This window comes from Peromyscus californicus, unplaced genomic scaffold (genome assembly GCF_007827085.1).
Source record: "Peromyscus californicus insignis strain IS unplaced genomic scaffold, ASM782708v3 Scaffold_7__1_contigs__length_154581171, whole genome shotgun sequence".
NCBI classification, from domain to species: Eukaryota; Metazoa; Chordata; class Mammalia; order Rodentia; family Cricetidae; genus Peromyscus; species Peromyscus californicus.
The window spans coordinates 5,410,318-5,435,210 of record NW_026294595.1 but is presented as its reverse complement, the minus strand read 5'-3'; the positions used below and the strand labels follow the sequence as shown (position 1 = coordinate 5,435,210).

At 50.1% G+C, this 24,893-nt stretch overlaps 1 protein-coding gene across 1 annotated transcript in view; it reads right to left on the bottom strand.

Annotated features, from left to right (window-relative positions):
• The window catches only part of Mvb12b (multivesicular body subunit 12B), a 163,492-nt gene that overhangs the window by 64,670 nt on the left and 73,929 nt on the right, over positions 1-24,893 (bottom strand). The window contains exon 7 of the mRNA XM_052725728.1: positions 9,588-9,682. Within this exon, the coding sequence (XP_052581688.1) occupies positions 9,588-9,682 (95 nt within the window). The remainder of the gene's footprint in view (positions 1-9,587; positions 9,683-24,893) is intronic.

Below are 24,893 nucleotides of genomic sequence, written 5' to 3'. Positions count from 1 at the left end.
CTGAATTCAAATCTCAGCCCTGGGTACAACTCCCGGCAGGTCCCTCCCTCCAAACTCCTCCTGCCACCTAGGAAGGGCTGTCTTGGGAAGGACATACATTTTAAATTAGTGGCAAAGTGCACAAAAAAGTGCACACCGGAGCCCTGCACACATACTGGGGAGGGTGGGTATTATTAGATACATTATTTCAATTAACTCAATCCATTTTAATAAAGTAACACCAACTTCAGCTCCCTAAACGCATTTAAATGAAAGAAGTTACCTTAATCACACCCTCTCTCTTCTCAGCTGATGGCTTATTACCAAGAGAGAAGCTGAGGGGAACAGAGGGTAAACCTGATACACAACCCTTTCCAGACAGCAGCGTCTAGAGCAGACCCCGGCAGGGGAGTCGAGAGCAGAAGAGCCGGGGTTAAGTACACGTCCTTGGTTACTAGAATGTTTTGGGCCAGGTCTGCAATGGTGTTCTCTGCCAGACAGAGAAGGTAAACATCTGGGGAAGAGGGAGTTCCCAGACCAGCCCTTCTCTGTCAGGGTGGTGTCTGGACAGAGTGCCCATGACATCTAAGGGCTGTAGATGCAAAGCAGTAGGCAGTATCTTAGACCACCTTGAGTTGCACGTATCCATGGTACCTATGGCCCTGGCGGGTGTGACCACACCTGTCTCAGACAACTCAGCTGTTTTTGCCAAACTGATGTGGGAGATGGACGGGCTTCCATCCAGACCTGGTGCTCCTCAGATCCCTGGAAGGGAACTCAACCTGCAGCTGCTCTATGAGTCTCCACCAAGGTCCAGCCAAGGCCCCTTGTCTGCCTCACCTTTGGATTTAAGGCATTGCTGCCCATGTTCCACCAGGCTTTCAAACCAAACACAGACTGAGGACGCAGTGGGAGGCGGCTACCTTCTTAAGAGCTCTGAAGTACCTGCCACCTCATAATATTTTTATTTTCCACAATGACGGAACTGGAATGCGTCTTGGTGCTCCCCACCTGCAGAGTGCAGGCGTGCACACAGGCCTGGGCAGCCATCAGCCCCCATCAAGCATTTTTCCTGCAGACACCGAAGGCACATACAGGAAGATTTTATAGACGCTGGCAAGCTCTGCCTGCCTGGCACTTCCCTCCTTCCTGCCCCTGAGCCGTCATCCCGTCACCTCCCCGAAAGGGCCTGTGGGCTGTCTGCCACGGAAAACAGCCCACTTCTAAGTGATGATGCGTGTCGGCATCCTGGCTTCCAGAGGTGCTGGCTCAACTGTGGCAGAGAGCCTTTACTGCCTGATTTTCTGGATTGGGGTGGGGGAGGACATATTTTCTCAGAAGAGAACATATCCATCAGATCTCTGTAAGGGAGAAGCAGGCTACAGTGAAGGCCATGCTAGGCACGTGCCAGCGTGTCCCAAGTCATCTTTGGCTCCTCCACAGATCATGCCCTGCAGAGAAAGGAAGTATGGACAGCACCCACATCCTACACAGCTTTCTGCCTTGCAAACTGCTTTTATATCAAGCCCTGAATCCTCTCTGCAATGGGGTGGGGTGGGGCTGGACAGTTCTTGTATTTCTCAGCTGTGAGAATAACTACAGCATTGTGACACCCGCCTGAACTATCATGATTCAAGGCTCCAGGGGACGCTTGATGTATGTTGTTCAGTGTACAGCCTGGGAGGCTGCTCCAAGCAGCTCTCTCTCTGAAAGCTGGGTAGCATGTATCAAGACTCTGAACATGTGTCCCATCAGCGACATGATGGTTTGTTTGTCAACAGGCCTCCTGCTGATCACAGGAGCCCGGGGTCTGCCCCAGCCCTGGGAGGCTGATAACCAACGGAGGGTGAGCAGCCTCGCTCCTCCTGCGGACGTCGTTTACTTCTATCTTCCTGGCTTAGAAAGTGGAGAAGGCCACCTCCAGGCTTCTGAACAGGCGTCTGTCTGCTGAAGACGCCCAGCACAGGCAGCATGGGGCGAGCCAGGAGGATGGCAGCAGACTGGAGGGGATTAAAGGCTTTGAGAGCAGCTTGACAATAGGTCTTTGAAGATAGTTCGGGAAAGGTGAGGTGGGCTCAACTGCTGTTGTACCTGGTGCAAAAGCAGAGACAAAGGCAAGTTCCGAGAGAGTGGCCCGGGCTGGCAGGATGCAGGCACCACGTGTCAGGTGGCGGTCATCCAGGCAGGTGAGGTCTGGACGATGCAGGCACTAATGCCCCGGGATATGGGGAGACATGTCGGTTTGACTTGAGAGGAATGAAGGGCCCAAGCTGTGCTTGGAGGAAGCATTTCCCACCTGGGCAGCTAGAAGTGAGGGTTAGAAAAGGCCTGGTCAAGCAGGAGAGCTGTGGGGGCGCTCAGCATGTCCAGGCACCTGCTTGGGCTGGACCACAAGCTTTGTGAAGTGGGGATGCAGAAAACGAAGAAGGGCCATACCAACACTCAGTGCTGAGGGGTCACAGGGCACACTGGACCAACACTCAGTGCTGAGGGGTCACAGGGCACTGGCCAGCCATGGGCAGGGGTGTCGGGCTCAGTCCCTCTGTGGAGTGCTGTGGAAACGCTAGCAGTCGCAAAGCTCCAGAAGGCTTGAGCTCTGAGTGCCCCGTGAATGTGCCTGTGCGTAGTGTTCATTAACTCCCGTGACATGGCGACCATGGTGAATGTACAAAAGCACATCCAATTAGCCAGGCCTCTGTGAGTATTTGCACTCTTAAATCTTTTTGCATTTCGAAAGGGTTAAAGCTTATTATTAGCATATAATTTACAGTCCTTTCTCCCAGGGAAGGAATAATGCACAGTAAATGCCACATTCATTTTAATAATACATGTTACAGTCTGTGCCCACATCTGCACAAAGGTAAAGGAGACAGATTTTTTTGACATGTCCCACTCTGCCATCTAAACACAGGCTTTTTGTTTCTTAAGTGACGGAAGGTTTAATCAAGAAAGCAGGCAATTCATCAATCGAAACAAGGCAGCGTGCGTGCGCCTGACAGCACACACATGGTTGTGTACAGAGCGAGCCCGGCCACCTGTCAACCACCCCTTTACAGCAGGATGTGCAAATACACTGGGTGATCAAGTCCCCATCCGCTTCTGCTCAGCTCTTCTTTTCCTTATTATATTTTTCTTTAGATTCAATTTCATTGTCAGTCGGGGCTGGGGCAGACGGGCAGACAAGGTGAGCCATGGCCAGCACAGGTGGTGGTGACAAAAGATCCTCCCACTCTGCCACCACTTACTTCCTCTTGACCCAAGAGCTGCCGTCGGTCACGCTTCTCACTGCGTCAGGGACTTTCCCCACATGCTGCACTCTGTGGCTGTGTCGAGTTGCCATTCTCTGCCGAGACCTTTGCTGCATACCCAGGAATTCACCTAACCCCTTTCTAACTCATTCTGGGTGTCTCTGAGCACCCCAATAGAGGATAAAGGGAAGCAGAGATCAGAAACACAACATCACCCAGGCCATGCGGGCATGTCCACCAAAGACGAAGGCCGTAGGGACACTGGGACTGCACAGGCAGTGTCCCTCATGTGCTCCCACAATAGGCAAGGTTCTTTCCCTTGGTGGCGATCATTGGTGACCCACTCAACCCATGCATGAGCTAAAAGGAGACCCAGAGCATATGCACAAGTGGACTCACGGGCAAATCCTGTTACCCAAGACCTCACCCCTTTGCACCAGTGGCCAGGGTCAGCATACCACACAGGTCTGCCCTGCTGTCTGAGCCTCAGATCTCTCATCCCAACCCTGCAAAGCTTCACTAAGACACGAGACTTACTTTCAATGTTTTGTTTGGGCAATACAGCCTCACTCTATAGCTCAGACTGGCCCAGAGCTCACAGCAATCCTCATGCATAACCTCCTAAGTGCTAAGATTACAGGTATGAGCAATCACATCCAGTTTTATTTTTTACCCCCTCTCCCCACTTAGAGAGAGAGGGAGAGAGAGAGAGAGAGGACTAATCACTCCAAATGAAAGGAACCATGTTTGGGATGAAGTGTTCTTCTGCTTGTGTGGCGGTGAGGTTTTAAACAAGTAGCCCTCGAGACACACAGACTCTCTGCCATGAAGCACCCCACCCCCAAGACTCTTCACCACAAGATGAAGAGCTGCTGGCAGAAATTTTATCCCATTGGATGAAATGTATAAATCACGAGTTTCATAATACTGATAATTAAATGTCCATCTTCCCATTTAAATGAGAACTGGATTAAAACTGCATGGAGAAAGGCTGATCCTCAGAAATCATTAATTATTTTTAATTGCTTCGTGCCTTTGCAGTCCACGTCAGAGTTCCACAGCTCATGCACAGATCTGTGTTTCAGATAAAATTGTCTTCTTTTCTGCCCTGACAAGAGGATGGACTTTGCCCCAAGCACCTTCAGCCCTCCTTGGTATCAAGCGTCTTGAAAGGAAGTGGTTTTTAAGAGAGTAGCCATAGAGGTCAAGAAGACAGTTTTTCTAGTAATCAAGAGAAGTCGGGGTGGTGGTGGGGGAAACCTAACATTGGGGAGTGGGGAGCCAGGGCAGATCTGGGTGTGCCTTTCACTTTGGTGTATGGCCAGTGATGCTGTCGGTGGGGCCACCTGCCTGGGTGGTGGACAAGGATGAGTCCCCACCTCTGCTGGGCACTAGCCCTGGTGTTTCTGTACTGTGGTGCTTCCTCGGGACCTGTGTGTTGGGAAGTTTGGATTTCCTCACTTGCCAGCTTTCACTCGTATTTGCGTAATTTTACTACCTTAAACTCCAATGTTAGCGTTTATTAAAAAACAAAAAACCTAGTTTTCTGGGGTTTAAAAGGCAATTGGAGGGAGGGGAGGGAAGGGGGAAACAATGTAATTATATTTTAATTTAAAAAAAAATTTAAGAGGCAATTTTGCAAAGCTTGTAACTGTAGCCAACAAAGGCCTGGGCGGCCCAGCTTCCACTGCTTTGGGGCTTGTTCATTAAGCACATCTGCCACAGAACTGAAGAAGCACCCTGGATTAGGAAAGTGACATCAAGTCCCCTTGGCTAAGTCCCTCCTCACGGGAGTCCTCTGGTACAGATGTGCCTTTCCTGGTAGACACCTGGCATAGTATTCCACTTACAGGCAGGGGGCTGGGAGGAGTACCCATTGCCCTAACATGCATCTCACAAAGGTCTCAAGTGGTGTGGGTCATTTCAACTGAGAATGGATATCTTTCCCCAGGGCCGTATGAACTGTTCTCATCAAACACCATTATTGGCACAGAAAGTTGGGGAGGGTGCTATGAAACACCCCCCAATGGAAATATTTATAATTCTCTCATCCATGCACAAAGTTGCCTGATGGACCTGCTCCTTTCAGTCTGTATCTGGGGGATTATTATCCACCTGGGGCATCTTACAGATGGCAGAACTGAGGAGACAAGGCTGGCTGCAGCGTGACACGCACATGCAGAGTCACTCTGTCATTTCATTCAGCTTTCAGGAGAGCATACCTGGAGTTGTCCTGGGAGGAAGGGTTATTCTCTGTGATCAGGAAGAAGGACACTTAGCACCTCCCCACCAGAGACTGAGAGTCAAATCCAGAACTCACTGCCAGAGAGCCAGCCAGCTGCACCCAGCACCCCATCCTATTCCCCATACCCTATCGTGTTCTCACATGTGTGCTGATTCTGTTGTATGTATTTGGGGCTCTACCTAGGGGCTCTCACCAGCTGGGCACTGAAGATCCCAACACACTTCCCCTAAACCTACAGTCTTCTAGGAGTCTCACCAGAAACCCCCTTACAGTAAACCCCCTTTAGTGCACGTCCTAAACCCTGTGGAGGATCTGAGTTTTATCCAAGGAACATTCAGAGTCCACAAACAATCTTAGTTATCAAAAAGGGAGGGGGTGGTTTCTTAAGAACCCTCTGAGGTTAACCCAAGAGCCACTGAAACAGTACACACGGCTGATGTTGAGTTGAGGCCCATGCTCTGAGTGTGCCTTATTTTTCCCACAGGTGTTTCTCTAGTTTAATAAAAGTACAACCCTGATTCATGCTGGCTCATCCTGAAATCCCTTTTAGTATCAAATCCAACAGTGTCCTGTTTTACTGGAGTCCAGGTTCCTAAAAGAACTTAGACACTTCAGGCAACAGAGTGCAGCTGTGCCTCTCTGTCCTTGCTACTGCTGACAGGGATAAAATGCCAAAATAGAAAACTTTTAATTAATAAGAGATGCTGGGCTTGAGAGATGGCTCAGTGGCTATTAGCCCTGGTTCTTCTTCCAGAGGACCTGGGTTCAATTCCCAGGACCCATGGGGTGGCTCATAATCATCTACAACTCCAGTCCAGGGGATCTGGTGCCCTCTTCTGGCCTCCGTGGGCATTAGGCAGCACACAGTGCATGTACAAACATGCAGACAACATTCATAGACATAAAATAAAAAGAAACCGACCTTTTTAAAAGTAGCTTAAAAATAAGACATACTCAAAAAGAAAAATGTTAGCGAGGGAAGTCTATAGGGTTGGTTGTGGAAGATCTTGTCAGATCCACTTGTGATGCTGAGGCCAGGAGGCGCCTCAAAGGGCTCAGATCCCAAAGGCGCATGCCGACAGATGTTCATATGTCTATGGAGCTCACTCAGGAAAGGACCGCGTGAGAGGGACAGTGAGAGGGGCATAGGCAACTGCTCGCCCACAGTCAGAGGAAAATACCCTAAACATGTCGGTGTGGATCTTTCTAGAATTTATACCTTAAAAATGAGATCTCATTGAAAATTCAGCTGCCGTGTTTTTTTTTTTTTTTTCTTACTTGGCAACATTCTGTGTACTTTATTTATGGCTAGCTTTAAAAGCCAGGCCACTGGACAGACAGTTTGTAGGGCATCCTTGTACTGGACATGCGAGAGACACCCCCCCACACCTTCTCTGCCTGCTTTACAGTATTACTTTTAAAAGCAACAGTCCTCCTCATCCTGGTGGGATGAGGCACTCCCCTCTTCTGATAGGTGAGAATGCACATCTGTAAGAACTTTTTAGAAGGCAGTCCCAGGAGAGGAGGGTGAGGGCCAAAGAACCGCTCCACAGCTTGTTTTGGGGGGAGGGGTTCAAGGGGCACAAGGGATAAAAATAGTTTAGAATTTTAGCACTGAGCCAAAGTTCCTCATTCTCTTCCATGAGCAAGAAATAATCCTCTGGACTGAGTAGATCATGGCCAAGCTGCCTGGTGAGTACTGAGCACCGAAAACCACTGGGTGGGTATGAAAGGGAAGGGCCGGGAACAGGCAGGGGACAGGCTGGCTGGAGCAGGTGGCCTAGCATTCAGGTGGCAGATCATGTGATTACACACTGAAGGGTTCTCACATGGTTTCTGGGCAGAGCAGATGCTGGCTTAGTACTTCTCTGCCCGCCTGGCAGCATCCTGGATGGTCTCTGCTGCCGCCACAGAAGCTCTGAGCTAAGGCTCTCTGTGTAGGCATCAGGGTGGGAGGAGACTGTCCTGGCCCAGGGAAGAGGGATCCGTACCACTAAATGCCACTGAACAAACACTGGAAAGTAAGTGTCCCCACACCTATCCAACAGGACTGCCTTTTTACATTTCTAGTTACAGTGTTTTGATATCTCCTTATCTCAGCACAGGGCTGTAAGTTACACAAATGACTATCGATATCTTCAGGAACCACAGAGAGCATGCCAGAAGTTTGCATCAGTGCTGGCGGCTGGGAGGAGATAGTCTGGTGATTCGTGTCATGATTTGCTGAACTCCTACTGTGGGGAGTCAGAACTGGGCTAAGCCGATTGGGGCACATGGCACCTTAACTGTTTTTGGATTAAACCTCTGGAAACACTTTCTTTATGCCAAACTGAGATGTGTGTCACTTGGTACCAGATAGTATTTATGTTGGGGTCTCTGTGCCCTTGAGTCAAACAAGACAGAAGCAGGCAGCCAGTATGGGAGGATGGAAGGAGGCAGATGAACTTCCCAGACCCCTGCCCAGGTACCATGGTGAGCCTGCAGGCCTTGTGGAGCCCCCAGGGCCTGCAGGGTACTTCTGGTGGCACTGTGAAAGCCTGCTCCTGGCAGAGAGATCTGGTGCCTACAGCTGCCAGGGAGACTTGAGCTCTGTGGCCTGGGCTGAAGCCTCAACTACCTCTGGAGAGAAAATCCCAGATTGTCATTTACATAAATGGGACTAGGCGTTTCTGACATTTCCCTGTGTCCCGAGGCTGTTACCTTACTAAACCAGCAGCTGAGATGAGCCCAGTCAACACTTCATCAAAGCTGCACTGAAGAACCAGTGGGCCAGAGGCAGAGGGAACATTCCTACCAGACCAGAGCATGTGCCGTGTGGGCCATTTGCTGAGCAAGCATGAACAGTTGGGAAGTCCACAAGGACACAGGGATGGTGGGTGCGGCCCAGTGTCAAAGTCAGAAGATTTGCAAGCTGCCAAAGACAAGAAGTGTGTGAGGGCACCGTCCTTGCATGGTCTGAGGGGAGTGGACCTGGGTTTCACAAGGGCATGGTCCTTGCATGGTCTGAGAGGAGTGGACCTGGGTTTCACAGCCCTGTTACGAACCACTCTGCCACTGAGCATGTGGGAAATAGTCAGCTTCTGTACAGAACAGGCCATCTTCCCACACTTGTTAAGTTCCCTGATGACGCCCCTAAAACAGCCATGGTGCAGAAGCCATGCTCCCCACACACTCACCCTCCCGTCCTGCTCCTGGAGTGCAGCCAGGGCCTAGACTTGGGGCTCCCCCTCCCAGCAGGAGTGACGCCAAGAAATGAAACAACCTGCCTTTGCTTTCACATCCAAACCTATTAGGGAGTGATCATAACAAGAGAAACGCACACTGACAAGAATCATGCCACTGTTGGAGTTCATCTATTTAGTAACCTGAAGTTACAGTTTTTAGAAAGAAAAGAGAGGGAGAGGGAGAGAGAGAGGGAGATTACCTTTTAAATAACCGATTCATTATGGGACACGAATGAATGTCATGTTCCCATGTTCGAAATGTCACTCAGCATTAAGGATGTGTGCTGGTAAGTGGCAACCATTTACCACATTCCCTTGACAGACAGACACCTCTGTCTGGGGCCCCAGCGACAGGAGGCGTTTGTGGGTTTCCTGTGTTCTTAGCGCGTCACCTGTATGGCCTCACACCCCATGCATCTCGGTTCTGCAGCGAGGCCGTCCCACTTCCCCTCCCTGGTGAAGTCCCTGCCACAGTAACACTATCCATTTCGAGGCTGAGCACAGAAACCACAGGCACAGACTGGGTGAGTGAGGGGGAAGAGGCTGTGTCCCTGCTGGACACATGCAGGCTCTGAGAAGTGTGAGGTGAGGAGAGGCAGGAACAGGGCAGCCCGGCACTCTCTGTATGTGGTGAGTATCCCCCGACCTTCCCTCAGCCTCAAACACCCACACATGGTCCATCGTCAGCCGCCAGACATGCACTGGGCCTTTCTCTAAGTTCCAACACACAGGAAAGGGAAGGCCAGGTCCTGCAGGGAAGGGACAGACAGGCCTGGCGGGGGTAGGGGGTGGGGTGGGGGGTGGGGTGGGTGAGGGGACTGAGACGTATCAGCATGGAGAAAGTGGCCACAGGCACAGTTCCGCACTGGCCTGCTCCAGTGGCCCGCATACCTGATATGGCATACAGATTGGAGAGCTGGTACTCATAGTCTGTACTGGTGTTGTTTCTGCCTCGGAAGGTAGCCGGTAGTGTTAGTGAGATGTGCCTGAGAGAGACAGGAGAGAAAGGTGGTTACAGGAGTGTGCAGTGGCCCCTGGACTCAGAAAGCACATGATGTCATCCATGGTTGACCAGCAGCGGCAGTGGCCAGGGCAGGTGCTTCTGTAGACCTCCATCTCTCAAGGAATCAGCAGCCATTTTCTTCCAGGCAACCTGGCCCAGGCCTCAGTGTGGCATACAATGCATCAGTATGACCAAAACACCCAGGCTCAGAACAGCGGCTTCCACACCCACCACAGCTGGCGAGGATTTTACTATCAGGTCAACTGAGGAGACTAGCAACCTCTGGCAGTGAGCATGGCACCCTGCTTTGAGCCACTGTGTCCTGTGCCCCCTCGGCCAGAGGACTCAGGAGGTTCTCAGGAAAGCCCCTTCCATAAGTCCACAAAGCTGGTAGGAGCCTGTGAGCAGAGAGTGGAAGTGAGCCACACTACTCAACATGCTCATGGCTGCCTCCAGTCAATACTGGCAAGGAGAGCTATTGTGATGGGGTACAGGGCCCAGCAGGTGTGGGCAACCAAGCACCACTAACTTCCTGGAGGGATGCCTAGGGGCTGGCTTGGAATAGCTCAGTCACCCATGCTCGGGCTATCCCCAGCTATTGCTCAAAGCAAAGATGCTGGTGGAGTGATCACGTCAGAATTCCTGTTCACCCCTCAAGGCCTCACCGCCTACCTGAATGCATTCTCTCAGGGCTGAGATGGACTCAACAGCAGGGCCAGATCTCAACTTTGCACCATTTGCTAGGACAGTTTCTATCTCAGAGCAACTATTGACTACTTGTCAACCCAATCAAGTGTTGAACTTAATCCTCTTAGTCCTTCTGCGGTACCAACTGCTGCTGGCTCACTCATCAAACTTCTCTGAAGGGTGTTTTCCAAGTGGACTTGTGGGTCCCATTCTTCTCTGCCATGGAGAGAGGCAGGTGGGCGAAGGAAGAAGGCAGGGGCTGTGGCAGCCACGGCAGCCACAGCAGCCACAGTGGCCAGGAACATACGAGGGGAAAGGAAAGTTTCTGTTCATGTACATGGGGTGACATGAGGGGTATGGGATGTGGAACTAAGAGAGGACAAAGGCAGGCCTAAATCTTTGAGGAAGGAGCCACTCAGCAGACAAGTATTAAACAGAAATCAAGTTTCTACATTGTTTGCACGCACTCCTCTCTCAGGAAGGAAGCAGGGACTTGGGGCTGAGGAGAGATCCCCAGTGCTCAGGTAAGAGGAGCTGAGTCTGGAGTTCCAGTTCCTAGTGTCAGACACAGGGTGCCAGCCTCACGTCCAACGCCTAACTTCTCCACAGATGATAACGTACGGAGGAGGAACAGGCCCCTCCACAGCAAAACCAGTACGAAATTTGGGAATGAGAGACAGCGGATCCCCATGTCTTCTAGAGGTAATGGCAACTATTATTTAAAGCTATGCTGCCTTAGGACTTGGAGAGAGGTCATTCAGGCAGGATGGCAGTGTCCTGGCCATGTTTCTGAAGCCAGCAATGCCACAGACCCAAGATCCCTGCCACACACTAGCACAGCAGCCCCAAGTGACAGCTCATTGTACACAGATGGACAGCTAGCGGCCTGGCCTCTGTGGGTCAAGGCCACTGCCCTCCAGACTTCACTGGATGTGGGATTCAATCTCAGTGCTAGCACTCTGGAGCTGGGTGGCCTCCGAAGGATGTGCCATCTCCCAGCACACAAAGGTTGCTATGTAAGCAGAGCAGGTACCACTCACAGTGAACCCTTTAACTTGGTATGAGGGTTAATCTTGTCAACGTGATGGGACTGGAGATGGGATTTTCCATCTTGATGCACACAAGTCTCTGGACATGCCAGAAAGGCAGCTTCCAGATTAGGTTGAGGTGGGAAGGCTTACCCCAAGTACGAGTGGCACTGTGCCACCGGCTGGGGTCCTTGGTTGAACAAGGAGAAAACAAAGTGTGTGGCAGCGCTTACCTGTGCTTCCTGACTATGGACACAGTGACCAGCCGCCGCCACAGCTGTCCCCACACCTTCGTCACCATGACAGACTCTACCCTCAGAGGTGAGCTCACATCAACCTTCCTTCCTTAAGCTGCCGCCATCCTAACGTCCTGGCTCCTGAGGGCCTGAGGGTAGAGCCAGGGCCAACCCACCAGGACTATCCCCTGCCTTAGATTGCACCTCGCCGGCTGTGAGGCCCTGCCAGCTTAGCCCAGCTCCCACCCTCACATTTGCCAATCCCAGCTTCAGCTTTTTGTGCCCTATCCCTCTGCCCTTCAGACCTGCTCAGGCCTTGCACTTGCTATTTCTCTCTGCCAGGAATACTTTTTTGCAGCTTCCCAGAGGCTGGTTTCTCCGGCCAGGCCGCCTCACAGATGCCTGCCTTGGCGACCGGTGAAGAGATGCCCCCTCCCATGAATTCTTTTCTAATGATGCTCCCCCCTTGCTTCCTGCACAGCCCTCCCTCTGTGGAGAAGAATTTGATCTCCATCACTTCTTCTCCCCTCAAGAGCCCCAGTGCTGAGAACAAAGCCCTGTAAGCTGCACTTGCACACTTCAGGGGAGATCCTGTAAAATTATCTAGGACTTGCTGAATGAATAAATTTGATTTTGACTTGTAATTAGGGATAATTTTGGGACTCTTCCAGCAAGGCTTCCCACTTGCCTCCTTCTCACCCTCAGGACTGGGCTGCTGGTTAATGGTTTGGAAAATACAGCCCCCTCTGACTCAAGGACAGCTTTACATAAGCAGTCAGTACTTTCCTTGTGGCATGGCTTAGAAAGCCGATGACATCAAACAATGGGGGACAGTTGAAGCTCCGGGACAACTGTGTGCTCAAACAGTTCAAGGTCTTTGTACAAATCTTAGGAGACTGCTGGATGGACCAAGCTGGCACCCATGAAAAAGAGGGGACCCAGTCTAGTTTCCACATTGAAACTGGAACCTGCTGGCCCCAGGCACTGGCCAAATTCAGATCATGGCACTGCACTGTGGCAGGGAAGGGAGGGACGGGGCTTCACAGGGCCAGTCCATTTGCTTAGCTCTTGAGCAGCTGTGTCAAAGGCTGCACAGCTTCAAACGCCACCAAGATATTCCAGGAGGTGACCTGGTGCCGTTGTGTAACAGAAACAGCAGGATTACAGGAGTGGGCTCCATGGGCAGACACAGTGGCTGTGGAGACACCCCTAATGACCAGGAAATCTAAGGGGCAAGCTGCCCTCCCCTCGGGAGTCTTGGGGATCATCAGTGAACAACACTGCTACTTGAGTCAGGTAAACACTGCTACTTGAGTCTGTCCACCATCTGGTTGACAGAAAGGCATCGGTGCAGTCTCCAAACCCTAGAGAGCCTTTGCCCAGGTTTCCTTCCTCGGGACCTGCCCTGGGGAGACAAGCTGTACCCGCAGGGCTGGTGCTGGATGCTGCTTCTGGAGCCATTACATCAGTGCAGAGGGGCTGGCGTTCTGTAACAGATGAGCATCACGCTGTGCCAACAACAGATCCAGCTAAATAGATGCTAAGGGAAATTTCATTCTTGCCCCCGAGTCAGTGTGAGGCACCTTATTCAATTAACATGGCCACTAAGCCTCAGACAGCCCTGTACAAAAGCCCTTCAGTTACAGATGACATTTTATTACATGACAGTAGTTGCCAGCACAATTTATTTCCTTTGATTCTGCCTTTTCCTTGCTAATTTAAATCCGTATTTTCTAGTGTTGATTCCAGGTCTGTGTGAATTTTTAAAATGTGACCATCAATCTTGTGGACCCAGTGGTCACAAGGAATGGGGACGGCGCTGCTAGGCAGCAGCGGACCCTATCGTCTCTGCAAACTGCCGAGGGCAGCAGCGGGGACGGGGGTGGGGGTAGGGGTGAGGGGTGGGGTGGGTGGGCAGCAGCTAATGTGCAGCCGGACATGGCTGATGTTGTCATGTCGTGTCCCCTGTACAGGCATGCACAGCTCTCTTTGCTCTGTCACCTTCCGAGGCAGCGGACTCCCATGTGCACTCCAGGGACCAGGGGGTCCTGAAATTCCGGGTGGGGTCCAAGGTAATAACACTTACCACAATATTGAGCTATTTGACTTTCCTTAAATGGGACATTAAAAAGCATAAACCAAGCCATGTGTGGTAGCTTATACCTATAATCCTAGCACATAGGAGGCTGAGGCAGGAGGATCGCTATAAGCTCTAAGCCAGCCTGGGTTATATAATCAATTCTAAGCCAGCTTCATAAACAAAACAAAACAAGAAAACAAAATCCATACTAGCACAAACTATAAAAAATTCAATAAACCGACTTTGAAATCATGCAGCTAAAAACTGAACCGAGGGCTGGGCAGCTAGCTCAACAGTTAAGAGCACACACAGTATGCTCTTGTGAGCACCCACATCAGATGGCTTATAACCATCTACAACTCCAGCTCCAAGGGCCCCAATACCCTCTTCTGGATTCTGCAGGCACCTGCACTTACATGTACATACCACACATAGAAATAATCATACACATAATCACAAAATAATAAAAACAAGTATTTTTAAAATGACAACAAATGCTAGGCCTGGAGAAAATAGGCACAAATCTGACTTTTGCCTTGGGGCATATTCAGAACACTTACTGAAGGGGACTCCCACACAGCGGGGGACTCCCTCCCAGACTCCAGATTAGGCACAAACCACACCCAAACACCTGTTTTCACAGAGAGATCCTTTATTAAGCTGGGAAGAAAAGTTAAAGTGGCTGCTTCCTGACTCTGGCAGAAAAACAGCAGCAAATGATGTTGCAGGTGTCATTCTTAAAGGGAGAAGAAGGGGAGGTCTCTGTTAGGGGGGCTAGGATGCAGTGGTAGAGGAGATGGGGATGAGGGAGAAGGGGAGGGGGGAAGGGAAAGGAGGAGGGTCATCTGTCCAGAGGGACAGAGGACTGGATAGAGAGGAACAGGCATGGCCCTTAGGCAAATGGCGGTTCGTAAAGGGAAAGGGGAAACCCTGTGTTAGGATGAGGTGTTTACTTTTAATTTAATTAGGTGAATCAAAGGGAGCTTTTGATTGCTGGACCTTGGTAGTCAGCCTCAGGAGGAGAAAGTGGCCAAATTGACCAAACAGGCCTTGGTGGCAGCTTTAGGACTGTAATCTAAAGGATTTCAGCAAGGCAGAGGGAATGGGGGAGGGGTAAGGCCTGCAGGAGCCACACGCTCACCAGGCTGGGCAGAGTCTCTTCACTTACAACTTAACAGAAGATAACCCAGGATAGAATGACCACAGCATTGGAACTGACACATCCCTAAGGAAAAACAAATAGCAAATTTGCCATGAAAAGACTTACTAATCATGAGTCAGGAGGGACATGCAAGTTCACAGCACAGTACAGCCCTCTCTACCTTCAGAACGGCTGGTATGAAAGAGATGGATATTGTCAACTGTTGGCAAGGACATGGGTAGCCAGAACCTTCAGGGGGCACTAGCAGGAGTAGCAGTACAGTCACATCAGAAAGCGGTTTTCACTTTAGTTTTTAAAAGTTGGCTACACCTATTCACACAACCTACCGAGGAGAAAAAAAAAAAGTGTGTGTCGACACAAAGATTTGTTCACAAATGTACTCTGGCTTTATTTGCCATAGTGAAAATACTAAGATCAAAACAGATGTATAATTCCAGGTGACTGGGCTGGGTGACTTGTCATACTATGGTGTCACTCAGCAATCAAAGAGGAATAGACTACCGATATGCAAAATGGATCAATCTCAGGGCAGTTATGTTGAGTAAAACAGGATAGAAGGGAATATGCATGAGATGACACCATTTCTAGAATATTCTAGAAAATGCATGTAATCCACAGAGTCAGACCAGTGGTTGCCCAGAGGAGGAGGGATGCTTTACAGGGGTGCACAAAGGGCTTGTGGGGGACACACTTGTGACCTTGGTTTTGGTGAGGGTCTCACATGTGCACACATATCCACATTCAAACGTATACACAGCTTACAACATGCAACTGCCACTTCAACAAAGCAACAACACTCTCCTGCTAAGAGTGAGGACCTGTGCAGCAAAGACAAGGGGGCTCATGGAATTCCAGAGCAGGCAGCAGGGCCTTCAGACTCTCCCTGTCACACTGAGTGACAGGAGGAGGGCAGAGACTCCAAGTCTGGAAGATAACAAGCGGTGTCATGAAAACCTTTTCACTTCTTCCAGCTGAAGACGATGCAAACCATTGCCTCCTCTTTCTCTGGAAGAAGTGCATTAAAACTGTGGCTGCTAACCCAGCTACTAAGGAGGCTGAGGCAGGAAGATTACTTGGGCCAGAAGTTCAGGGCTAGCCTGGTAACATAGTGAGCTCCTGGATCAAAAATCCAAACACAGCCGGGCGGTGGTGGCGCACGCCTTTAATCCCAGCACTTGGGAGGCAGAGGCAGGCGGATCTTTGTGAGTTCAAGACCAGCCTGGTCTAGATGAGCGAGATCCAGGAAAGGCGCAAAGCTGCACAGAGAAACCCTGTCTCGAAAAACCTAAAAAAAAAAAAAAAAAAAAAAAAAACCAAACACAAAACAAAACAACAACGAAAACCAAATGCTCCAGGTGATCTCAAGCATAGGAATGAGAAGCAGATGGGGTAAAAACACTGGATTATTCACTCCCTCTGGGAACGTGAGGGCAGTGAGAACGATGGGAACTGGGTGCTTTAGACAGAAACATGGCTAGCTGGCATCCACAGAAACTATCTGGAAAGGCAGTACACAATCCCTGACCAGCTAAGGAGCCAGGTGCTGAGGTTGCCCCAGACTGCAGAGGTGTGCGTGGGGGTGGGGGTTCCTTAGCCACTGGGCTAAGAAGGTGGACACAGTTTGCTGGATGTTGATTTGGGTGCCAACTCTGCCCTGGCTGTGAAGATGCACGCAAACCTGAAGACACTGTAAGACCACCATAGAAAGTTACACAGACATAAAGCAGTGGGAATGGGGGCTAGGGCTGGGAGGGGTTGAGTGAGGAACTGGGGAGACCATGTGTGGAGTGGAACCTCAGCTGGCAGGAACCAAGTCTTTGAGCAGCAAACTGGGGTAGCTTTGATGACCTCCCGACATTAACGGGGGCAGAACAAGAAGGTACGAGTGAGCTGGGTGTGTTAACACAGCTGCTAGGCAGTTCCAAAACAGCATGTCACAACCAGCCCTGAGGGACAACCTACTTCTGCACATAGGTGCAGTGTCAACAGGCCTGCAGGGTGTCCAGTCTTGTGTCATCACAATAACCCTGAAGGGAGCGCACACCCACCCACCCACCCACCACCCCACTCATGATTTTCATTGCTAGTGTTTTCAACCAACAATGGCAAAGCCAGGGCAGACTCTCAAAGCTGTGGGCAGGACTCTAAGAGACGGCACAGGGGACAGCCCAGCATAGCACTAGTGTGACAGGGCTAGACGTCTTAGCATCTATGCTATGCGTCTGGGGGACTGTGGGACGTGACCCTGGGCAGTGCATGAAGGAGAGTTGAGGACAGTGGAAGAAGGGACGCAAAAACACCAGTAATCGAGTTAAAGTAGTGGGGGCGTGGCAAACGGCTACATGAAATTCCCTTTTATTCACACAAAACACCACTGGGAAAAAGTCGGCTGCGAGGCATCGCTTCAGCACCAGGTGTGAGGACGTGCTTAATGAATGCCATTTAATGAAAAAAAAAAAGGCTCTGATAAAACACCTGGTGCGAGCAGGGTGTGGGAGTCACAGGACGGGACCTCCACTGCACCTGCTGGCATTTTAATCAGCACCTTTTGGAGCATCCGTGCTACAAGCTGGTCAACAGTGTTAGAAAGAGGTCCCTGGCCAGTGCCCACATTCGCTGACAGTCTGGGGACCCTTGCTTCTTAAGGACCATATGCTCAGGGGCGGACTCACCCTGAAGGTAATTAAAATGGATTGTCTTCAGCTGGAAGGACCTGGCCAGCACGCAGACCCCTCTCTCGGACCTCCCAGCCTGGCTCCTGCTTCCGGGTCCTCTGAGCACCTGCACTGGGACTGAGCTCGGAAGGGTCCCAGTGAAGCCAGAGGCCACTCTTCCTTGGAAAGAGCAAGGCAGCGCGCACGCGCTCCAGCAGCTACAGGTCCGGCCTCGCTCTCATCCGTGACTTTTCTTCTCTTGCTGCTCTCAAAGGTCACGTCCAGGAGAATGCACTGCTGTTGTTTCTCCAATCTGATGTGACACATTTCCACACCCTGAAGGCAATGAGTGCTGTAAGCCTACCTCAAATGCTTTCTACACCCAGACAGAAACCGAATCCTAACTACCCTAGTGAGCAGGGCCCCACCCAGGGAGAGAGGGCTGTTATCCGTGTGCACACAGGCTGTTTGCACTAACAAGTGCCCACAGACTCTGTCCAACTGGTTATTCTTTTAGGTTTATTTTTATATTTATGTGTATGTGTATATGACTGTGTGCTGTGGTGTGCATGTATGTAGAGGTCAGAGGTCAACCTGTGGGAGCTAGTTCTCTTCTAACATGGACCCAGGAATAGTTAGGCTGTCAAGCTTGGTGGCAAGTGTCCCTAGCCCCTGGGCCATCTCACCAGCCCTGTCCAATCATCTCTAACTGGACGCCTGCTGTAATGTAAGCACTGTGCGAGTTGCTGCAGCGGTTTAAGAAGCCAGAGTGCAGCACATTCTCCCAGTGGGCGCCTGCTACCACAAACTGGAACACGGACACAAATCTACTGCAAAGCAAAAAGCTCTAAATTCCGAAGACTAAAGGAGTATAAGGTTGCAGGCTCTGGTTTTAAAACGATGAGGGCAGGGACAACAGCCAGCACCTGTTGAGGGTCTCCTGCACGGCCCTAGCTGGGACGGGAGAAAAGGCTCAGGCCACAAAATAGCTATTCATGTGTCAAAACAACAACTCAAGAGATGTCACATGGCAAGATCCAGGCAGTGCAGGGTCTGAGAGGGAGAAGTGGGAGATAGGTACTGACTCAGACCATGGAGAGGGCTTTCTGGAGGAGGAGAATGCTGGGGGCTTTGTCCCTGCAAGCGCCTGAGACCGTGACAGTTACCACTGTCCCACCTGCCTCACAGCCATCTCTAAACAAGCTAGGAGGGTACAGGTGGGGGCAAAGTGGCTCAGAGGGGTTAAGGAACTTGCCCAAAGTCACATAGTTAAAGAAAGTGGCTGGGCTCCCATGGGAACCATGCTCTCCCTGTTACACCACGCTACCTCACGGAGGGACGGCAAAGCACAGTGCAGAGCCGCTCACTTCCATCCGAGCCACCATCTGCCTTGATCAATATGACTCCAGCCTACCAACCTGACTACACAGTGAGCTTCCCTCCTGGGCCATCCCCCGGCCCCCACCAAAGCATAATGCATTGGACAAGTTAAAAAAAAACCACAAACAAAAGCTGTTATAGGAAGACTAAGGAAATCACAGCGCCCCGAGTTCCTACTGTGCAGCTTTAAAGTGTGCACAGCTCGACAGCATATGGCAAATCAATTACTAGTTTAAATCTTAAAACAAAAACATGGCAAATGCAGCACAGAAATAATCAGGTACAATGGTTCGGCTCAGATTACGGCGGCCACTGGAGTTTTGAATACAATTAATCATCGTTCCAGGCAATGGGAAGCCATATTGACACTTATTCCTAATTTGAATATTTAATTAGGGTGAAGTTCTTCATCAAATTATCGCAGAACTGGGAGAAAGCCTGGAAGACTTACACAATTACTATCTTAACCCCTTCCCAGCTGCTCCCTGCCTGAGAGCACGCCAGCTCTGCAGGAGGAGGAGGAGGAGGAGCGCGCTGCCCTGTCCTGCCCTGGTTCTGAGACTAGGGAGGCAGGAGGAGTTAAGACTGTGTGCAATAGAAAGAAACCAAAGAAAGATCCCAGGCTGTGAACCAGGCCTGCACTGATTCAATTCCGAGATGGGCCCTGACGAGCAGGAAGTGGCGAGCTGTGTGCTTATGGAGCCTCAGCTGCAACAGGTCTACCTACATTCCCCACTTAACTCTAGCCAGGCCTGCAAGGAGGTGCCATTACCCCATCTTAGAGAAGGAGAAACAGAGGCCTGGAGCAGTGCTGGGACTTGCTCAAAATGGTCAAGACAGCCAAGTTACTCATCACCCAACAGTTCCTACAGCAGCTTCCTTCTGGCACTGGTCTAATCATCAGTTAATCAACATGGACTCTCAGCCTGACTTCTGACTTATATTCATTCTATAAACCACATCTACATACAAAGACATGCTTATGGTGTGTTGTGTGATGTCAGAGTGAACATCAGTAACCAAGAGAGGAATGAGCCGGGTGGCAGTGGCGCACACCTTTAATCCCAGCACTCGGGAGGCAGAGCCAGGCGGATCTCTGTGAGTTCGAGGCCAGCCTGGTCTACAGAGTGAGATCCAGGATAGGCTCTAAAACTGATGTGCCTTGGCTAAGGTACCACGCACGGAAGGCAGGCTGATGACAAATTTCTGTCTTTAGAACCATTCAACCTTGTGAGTTTATTGTTATTCAATAAATTCTGACTCTGTGGGCAGACACAAAGCTGCTCAGCTGTGTCTCTGGCAGTGTGCTCAGGGCACCCACCACACCTGGCTTTTCGTGTTGGTTCTGGTATTGAACTCAGGTCTTTATGTTTGCCTGGCAAGCACTTCATGGACTGAACTGTATGCTCAGCTCCCACAAAAAGGCTTTGGTTGGCCTTTCATTACATTCCACCCAAGTGATTACACAACCCAAAGTAAGGACTCTCTCCTCCAAGACACCTCTACTCTCAGCCCCCACTCAGGCTAAAGGCCTCTTCTGAGCTCCATGGAGATGCGAAGGATCAGTGACAGACTGGGCCACGGGAGCAAATGTCTTAATGATTCAAATGGGCTCCATCACCCGCTTTTGGGGGGCCTCCTACCTCCCTCTGCAGTGGCCCCTTCAGCAGGACAGAAGGAAGGAACCACTCCATACAGTCCAACACCACATAGCCTCTCACCACAGTCACCCACCATCAGACCTAAGTCCGGTCACAGCAGGAGACCCCTGGATTCATCAGGCCCGCTCTGAGCAAATGGCGTCAGGAACTTTGAAACTTTCCTTTGTATATTACATTAATCCATATAAGAAAATCTCGCTTTTAATGAGGAGTGATGTAGTCACAAACTCTCCAGAGCCATAATTAGAGCAAACTAATTGAAGTTGTGTTTTGACACACTTTCCAAATTCACGGGTGCCGGATGACATATTCACAACCCTGCTGCCGCACAACCATGGCGACAGCAGAATCATTAGGCTAAGAACGCTTATTTGCATTCTTATCATGCCGGCAGCTCTCCCTTAAATGCTGTTTCTACTACTGCTCCTTTACTGTAACTTTCCACTAGACGGTATTAACAGTAATTATTAGTGCTCTAGTGGAACTTTAATGTTAAGAATAACAACGTGCATTAGCATACACTGAATGGCAATGCTGTCTCGTGACCACCACCCATCTGCAGGTTTGGGGATGCTCCCTGGCCCCGGACCCCAGGGTGACCAGATGCCATCTTTGCAGCATTTATAGCAACCTCGCAGGGTCCACACCCAATGAGATCTGAAGTTCCTCATTTACTGTTTCAAACGCTCGATGAGAAAGTCTTTCTTCTCTTTTTCCTTCTCTCTCTTGTAAGGACAATAAAATGAAATAGTTAAATAGGGATTTTTCCGAGCTGTTAAAAAAATTCTCAATTTACAGTCCTGTCTTGGCCAATAATACTAATGAGTTCCAGGAGGCCAGGCTGCGGCCCGTCTCTGTCGCCACCCACCCTCACGGGGATTAAAGGCAGACAGGGGACAACTCACTAGTGGGTGGGAGGAGGGCTGGATCCACCAATGTGGAGGCACTGTTTGCCACCAGCAAGACCAAGTTTTTGTATGTTTAACTCAGACAGACAGACAGACACACACACACACACACAGGCATGCACAGGCACACACACACACACACACACACACACACACACACACACACACACACACACGCATACCAAAGACTCGGCAGTTTTAAATAATGGTTATTAATGACACGCTCTTTGAAAGTGACAAATTACTTCTGATATTTAGAATCCAAGAGGTATGAAGAGTAAACATGTTCCATGGAACATGACAGGAAATGACAGTGGACACACAGAGCTCTCATTGACCTGGAGTGAGAGGAAGGCAGAGGGCCTGCTTGGGGCACTGGGCTGGTGTACACAGTGGTGACCATAGACGGCCCCAGCTGTCCATGTTGTGACTGAGGGCACATCCTGGCGGGGGCACACACCCTGGTGGTATGCTCATCTTCAGTGGAAAACCTGAGGTTCTTGCTGTGTTGTGGGGAGACCTGGGAGCCAATGAAATCCCAGACTCCTTAAGTATCCTAGGATTAGAAACAACCATGGCTTCATTCACTGCCCATGAACACGCATGGGTGGAATTCCCAGCTATTCAACGGACTGTGGGACCCTGTCAATCCTCCACTGAGAAGAATCAGACAGGCGGAGAAAACACTTCCTTAGAGAATGGCCAAAGACGATCTGTTCCCCCAAAGCCCGGGGGTTTTCTGTTGACCAGCTTACAATCCTGTACCAATCTGCTATTTTTCAAGTCACATTAGTTCCAAAAAATTAAAAAGGGGAGCAAACTCTCAGAGCTTCCGTGGCACTCTGATTCACTGTATTTATTCACTACACTTAAGTTTTATTACAGTCGAACCATGCAATGCCAAACACCTACCTCTCATATGAAAGAAATGAAGAGGAAAAGAGCCAAGCCTGGCCCAGGGCCGCACCCTTCCATCCCAAATGATCAAGTCTAATCCTATAAACTGAAATATTTAAAGAGTCACTAAACCTCGCTGACCCAACTTCTAAAAACCAGGAACACATGGGTACCGCTGGCTTTTCATCTCCTTCCAGCTGACATGGCCGCCTTTCCGAATTTCAAAAGCAGCAGCCAAGCCCATAACGAGCTGCATGTGTGAGAGCCCAGGGCGGGCAAGTGGCCAGGCGGCGCTCGAAGCCCCAGACCCCAACCAAGAACCCCAGGCAACAGTTTCCTCTTCTAGCCTACTCCACCTTAAGAGCCATGGAAAACATCTTGGTTAGCAGAATTAAGTTTCTGGCAAGGAGGAAGTGGGATGTGGGCCATGGGCTGGACAGCTGTGTTTGGTCTGGCGCCAGTTCATACCTGCTGGCTATAGGAAACACCGAGGCAAAGGGCTGAAAAACCAGGAGGCCCAAGGCTCCTTGGAGGAAGCAGGGTGTGATCGTGGTCCTGGACTCTAGTGCTGGCTTCTCCTAAGCCTCACTCTTTGCAGGTCAGTCTTCTCTCTTAAAAGAGAGACTGCATTGTTTACCTTGGAAAAGATAAAAGCTATGCATGTACATGTACCCACATTCACACATATGCACATACACATGCACAACCACGGACATGCACTTCAGTATTTATATGATGCCTAACACAGGATGCTCAGAAACTTGTAGCTGAAATGATAACAACTGTATTTATTCTAATAATCACTATTAATATCATTCAACTAGAAAGAAAACATATGCTGTTCAAGAAGGATCTTTGAATTGAATTTTACCCAACCCATGGGCAAAAATTCAACCCAAATAAACTCAGAAGATTTTCTGAAAGTTACTGAAGGCAAAGGATTTTATTAAATATCCAAATTAATAATTGAAACCCTGTCTTGAAACAGAGCAGTCTAGAGGGGAGGGAGGTGAGCCCCTGGAAAGCGTGCGGGCAAATGATCATTTTTACTGTTTCGGATCTCCACTGGAGACCCAAGTGAAATGTTCCACAGAGCTACCTGCACAGAGACTGTCAGCTTCAACTCTGATAAAAGGTAAAACATGCTCCTCTAAGTGGCCAGGTTCACAAAACCAACCCCAAAGTGAGCTGATAAATCTGGACTGATGCACAAAGAACTATTTTCATAATCCTGAAAAAGGCCTTTCTCCAAAGCTGGGGGCTGACCGCACAAAGAGCAGGGTGCACTGGAGAGCGAGCCTCAGGAAGGACTTGGCACCCACAACCCAGCTTTCCAGGACAACCTCTATGCAGAAGCTACACAACTATCACTGTGAGAAATGAGACACTCGCTATGTCACACGAACTACAGCACAGCGTTCTAGCAAATTCGCAAGCAGCAGACACCTTGTTAAAACCCGGTGTGAGGGACTGACAGCCGCCGTGGCTCAGAGGTAGGAGCCATATTGACTAATAGTCAATTCTTCATTAAACAGAAGCCCTGACTTCCCAAGACGCCATATTAAAAATTAATATCTAAAAGTGTATTGCTCAGCCTAAAGTCATCATTCATACAGAACAATACCAAACTGCATTCTAATGAAATTTCTCCTTCAAAATTCCCCGACACCAGCATGAAGCCGAGTTTGGCTTCAGAAGTGGTCGAAGGCTCTGGTCACCAGCACCTTACTGGGAAGGTGGCTTTCACAAGACTCTCTCTGGTCCGGAATCAGCAATACTTCCCGGAACCCTGCCAAAGTGGGGTGGTGGAGTTGTGTGAGGGATGATGACATGGACCTTTGGGTACGGACGGTACTGCCTTCGGCCAGCAGCTACAGCTCAAGGGCACCCCACTAGAACCCTTTAGTGTGAATTCAGACGCTGACGTCATGTCCAGCCAGGGGGCCTGGGGAGGCGACGTCCAACCCCTATAATCCTTAGGAAGTCCCTGCCACCACTTCCCACGCTAACTGCTGGTCTGGAGCCTGGAGAAGCTGCCTGTTTAAGATAGCTGAGTGCCAGAGGGCTGTCTCTCAATCAGGTGTGGGCCCAGTTCTCAATGAAAGCTCAATAAACTCAACAACCAGGGGCCATGCAGTCACAGGCTGTGGGCACAGGGCAGGCCTGCAGGCTGAAGGGAGCTGGCCTATGGGCTAAGATCTGGGCTCTGATGTACCAGCTGTGGACACTAGGAAAGGAACCTCATTCCTTTAATATCCATTTCTCTACTTAAAATGGGGCTGACAGCAGTGCCTGCCCCATGGAGCTATTGTTAGGATGTTTGTTTATTGCTTATAAAGTTCCCGAGACAGGGCTGGGCAACCCAGCACTGCTGTGTGGGTCTCTGTTGCTGGGGCTGGGTGACAGGAGCGCTGTACAGACAACACAAGAGGTGAAAAGCAGGTGGTAAGTATGTACCGACTCCGAGCTCTACACCAGCTCACATTGCATACAGTCAACAC